The sequence below is a fragment of the Lagopus leucura genome, unplaced genomic scaffold, assembly GCF_019238085.1.
Source record: "Lagopus leucura isolate 7727_CA_CO unplaced genomic scaffold, USGS_WTPT01 33493-0_obj-0_obj, whole genome shotgun sequence".
NCBI lineage: Eukaryota > Metazoa > Chordata > Aves > Galliformes > Phasianidae > Lagopus > Lagopus leucura.
This window is the reverse complement of record NW_024967835.1, coordinates 1,229-5,049: the sequence shown is the minus strand read 5'-3', so window position 1 is coordinate 5,049 and position 3,821 is coordinate 1,229. Positions and strand designations below refer to the sequence as shown.

The window sequence follows — 3,821 nt, the reverse complement described above, 5'->3', positions numbered from 1 at the left end:
CCAGAGGTGGTCTGCGGAGCCATCAAATGGCTCATTCTGGAGAAGCAGAAACCAGACGGGCTTTTCCAAGAAGACGCCCCCGTCATCCATAAGGAGATGGTGGTATGGGGGGGAGACCCGAAGCACCGTCCCTATTTGTGATCGAGACCCGTTGGCTCAAGGATGGGCAACCATGGGGGGAAAAAAAGCTCCTCTGGGTGACAGGGTCAAGTGTGGGGTGGACACAGCTTGCTGTGAGACCCACAGAATCCGAGGTTTTGCTCCTCCTTCCGCAGGGAGGTTACCACGGCGCAGAGCCCAGCGTGTCCCTGACCGCCTTCGTCCTCTCTGCGCTGCAGGAATCCCAGAAGATCTGCAAGAACTACGTGAAAGTGAGCAAAGCGACCCGGAACCTGCTTTGGCGGGGGGGGGGTTGGACTCGATGATCGCTGGAGGTCATAGAATCATAGAACCATAGAATCATAGAATCACCAAGGTTGGAACAGACCTCAAAGCTCATCCAGTCCAACCGCTCACCTCTTACCAACAGCTCCCACTGAACCACGTCCCTCAATACAACAACATGGGGACTCATAGGGACACATGGGGACTCCATAGGGACATGTGAGGATGCCATAGGGACACATGGGGACTCATAGGGACACATGGGGACTCCATAGGGACACATGAGGGTGCCATAGGGACACATGGGGACTCCATAGGGACACATGGGGATGCCATAGGGACACATGAGGATGCCATAGGGACACATGGGGACACCATAGGGACACATGAGGACACCATAGGGACACATGGGGACGTCATAGGGACACATGAGGATGCCATAGGGACACACAGAATCATAGAATCCCCAGGGTTGGAACAGACCTCAAAGCTCCTCCAGTCCAACCGCTCACCTCTTACCAACAGCTCCCACTGAACCACGTCCCTCAACACAACATCCAGCCTTTCCTTCAACACCCCCAGGCTCGGTGCCTCCCCCACCTCCCTGTGCATCCATTCCAGTGCCTGACCACCCTTTCTGAACAGCAATTCTTCCTCATGTCCAGCCTGAATCTCCCCTGCCGTAGCTTGAAGCCGTTCCCTCTGCTCCTATCCCTGATGACACGAGAGCAGAGGCCGACCCCCAGCTCACTGCAGCCTCCCTTCAGGCAGCCATAGGGAGCAGTGAGCTCTGCCCTGAGCTCCTCTTCTCCAGGCTGAACATTCCCAGCTCCTTCAGCCTCTCCTCATCAGCCCTGTGCTCCAGACCCCTCACCATTTCATTGCCCTCCTTTGAACACGTTCCAGGGCCTCCATGTCTTTCTTGCAGTGAGGGGCCCAAAACTGGACACAGCACTCGAGGTGCAGCCTTACTAGAGCTGAGTACAGGGGCACAATCACCTCTCTGCTCCTGCTGGCAGCGCTGTTTCTGATGCAGGCCAGGCTGCCCTTGCCCTTCTTGGCCACCTGGGCACACTGCTGTCTCCCGTTCAGCCCAGCATCCATCCATACCCCCAGCTCCATTTCCTCACCGCCGTCCTCCAGCCACACCGCCCCAAGCCTGCAGCGTCGCCTGGGGTTGTTGCAGCCCAAGTGCAGGACCCGGCATTTGGCCTTGTTGAACCTCATCCCATGGGCTTCAGCCCAGCTCTCCAGCCTGGCCAGATCCCTCTGCAGGGCCTCGCCACCCGCAGGCAGATCCACACTTCCAGCCCATTTGGTGCCATCTGCGAATGTACCGAGGCTGCACTCGATGCCCTCATCCAGGCCATCAATCAAGATATTGAAGAGAGGGGTTGGAAGGTCCCTTCCAAGCCCTACAGCTCTGTGATTCCATGACCCGGGGCTCAGCAATGCGTGGGGGCTGGGGGGAGGAGGGGCGCCCAACCCCTATAGCAGCCACCTGAGAACCCGCGTCGTCGTCCTTTCCGTTCAGAGCTTGGATGGGAGCATCTCCAAAGCCTCCGATTACCTGTCCCGGAAATACCAAGCCCTGGCTCGGCCCTACACGGTGGCCCTGACTTCTTACGCCCTGGCCCTAACGGGGAAACTCAACAGCGAGAAAGTTCTGATGAAGTTCTCCAAAGGTGAAAGGGGAACAAATCCGGGGCAGGGGGAAGAAGTGAGGTCAGGTGCTGGGGGTGACGAAGCCCCACGTCCCCTCATGTCCCCCTATGTACCCCCCCATGTCCTCCCGTGTCCCCCCCCGTGTTCCCCCATGTCCCTACTGATCCCCATGTCCCTCCGTATCCCCACGGACCCACACATCCCCATGTCCCTTCATATCCCCACGTCCCCTCATGTCCCCCCATGTACCCCCCCCCATGTCCCTCCATGTCCCCACGTCCTTCCGTGTCCTCATGTCCTTCTCTCTCTCTCCATGTTCCCATGTCCCACTAGGTCCCCATGTCCCTACAGAGCCCCACATCCTTCTATGTCCTCATGTCCTTCTTCTATCCCTCTCCATGTCCCTCCACGTCCCCATGTCCTTCTATGTCCCCATGTCCTTCTATCTCCCCCCATGTCCCTCCACGTCCCCATATCCCTGCAGATCCCCACGTCCTTTTATCTCCCCCCATGTCCCTCCATGTCCCCATATCCCTGCAGATCCCCATGTCCTTCTATCTCCCCCCATGTCCCTCCATGTCCCCATATCCCTACATATCCCCACATCCTTCTATCTCCCCCCATGTCCCTCCACATCCCCATATCCCTACAAATCCCCACGTCCTTCTATCCCTCTCCATGTCCCCACATCCCACCGGTTCCCCACGTCCATCCAGAAGGGGGTTTAGGGGACACGGAGGTGAGGTTGGGGAGGGCTGACAAATCCCCTCCGGGTGACGCTGAGGCCTCAATGTCACCCAGACGGCACCCACTGGGCGGAACGCAACGCCCACACCTACAACATCGAGGGGACATCCTACGCTCTGCTGGCGCTGCTGCAGATGGAGAAGAGCGAGCTGACGGGGCCGGTGGCCCGCTGGTTGGCCCAGCAGAACTACTTTGGTGGTGGCTACGGATCCACCCAGGTGGGCTACGGACCACCCCCCCCCCACCTCCTGTGGCACCTGTGGCACACACAGCCATTGGGGGGGCGGTGGTTGGTTGGGGCAAGATGGGGCCATGGGGTGTTGAGAGTCACCTTATGGCCATGGGGAGCCCTGGGGGCACCCCGTGTCTGAGAGCCTGGGGACCCCTAGGATCTGTCCTGTCCTTTGGGGTCAGGCCCTGTCCTTTAGGGGACACATCCTGTCCTTTGGGGACCTGTCCTGTCCTTTGAGGTCATCTCCTAACATTTGGAGTCAGGCCCTGTCCTTTGGGGACACATCCTGTCCTTTGGGGACATGTTAAGTCCTATGGGGACCTGTCCTGTCCTTTGGGGACCTGTCCTGTCCTTTGGGGTCATGTCCTGTCCTTTGGGGACACATCCTGTCCTTTGGGGTCATGTCCTGTCCTTTGGGGACGCATCCTGTCCTTTGGGGACATGTCCTGTCCTTTGAGGTCATGTCCTGTCCTTTGGGGACCTGTCCTGTCCTTTGGGGTCATGTCCTGTCCTTTGGGGACACATTCTGTCCTTTGGGGACCTGTCCTGTCCTCTGGGGTCATGTCCTGTCCTTTGGGGACACAACCTGAACTTTGGGGACATGTTAAGTCCTCTGGGAACCTGTCCTGTCCTTTGGGGTCATGTCCTGTCCTTTGGGGATGCATCCTGTCCTCTGGGGACCTGTCCTGTCCTTTGGGGACACATCCTGTCCTTTGGGGACATGTCAAGTCCTCTGGGGACCTGTCCTGTCCTTTGGGGACATGTCCTGTCCTTTGGGGTCATGTCCTGTCCT

At 58.4% G+C, this 3,821-nt stretch overlaps 1 protein-coding gene across 1 annotated transcript in view; it reads left to right on the top strand.

Annotated features, from left to right (window-relative positions):
- Positions 1–4: 4 nt before the first annotated feature.
- Positions 5–3,821, top strand: part of LOC122193343 (venom factor-like) — a gene marked incomplete at its 5' end in the record, with an annotated part of 5,006 nt that continues 1,189 nt past the window's right edge. Inside the window, 4 exons of the mRNA XM_042894105.1 lie at positions 5–102; positions 276–371; positions 1,919–2,069; positions 2,851–3,014. Coding sequence (XP_042750039.1) covers positions 5–102; positions 276–371; positions 1,919–2,069; positions 2,851–3,014 — 509 coding nt within the window. The remainder of the gene's footprint in view (positions 103–275; positions 372–1,918; positions 2,070–2,850; positions 3,015–3,821) is intronic.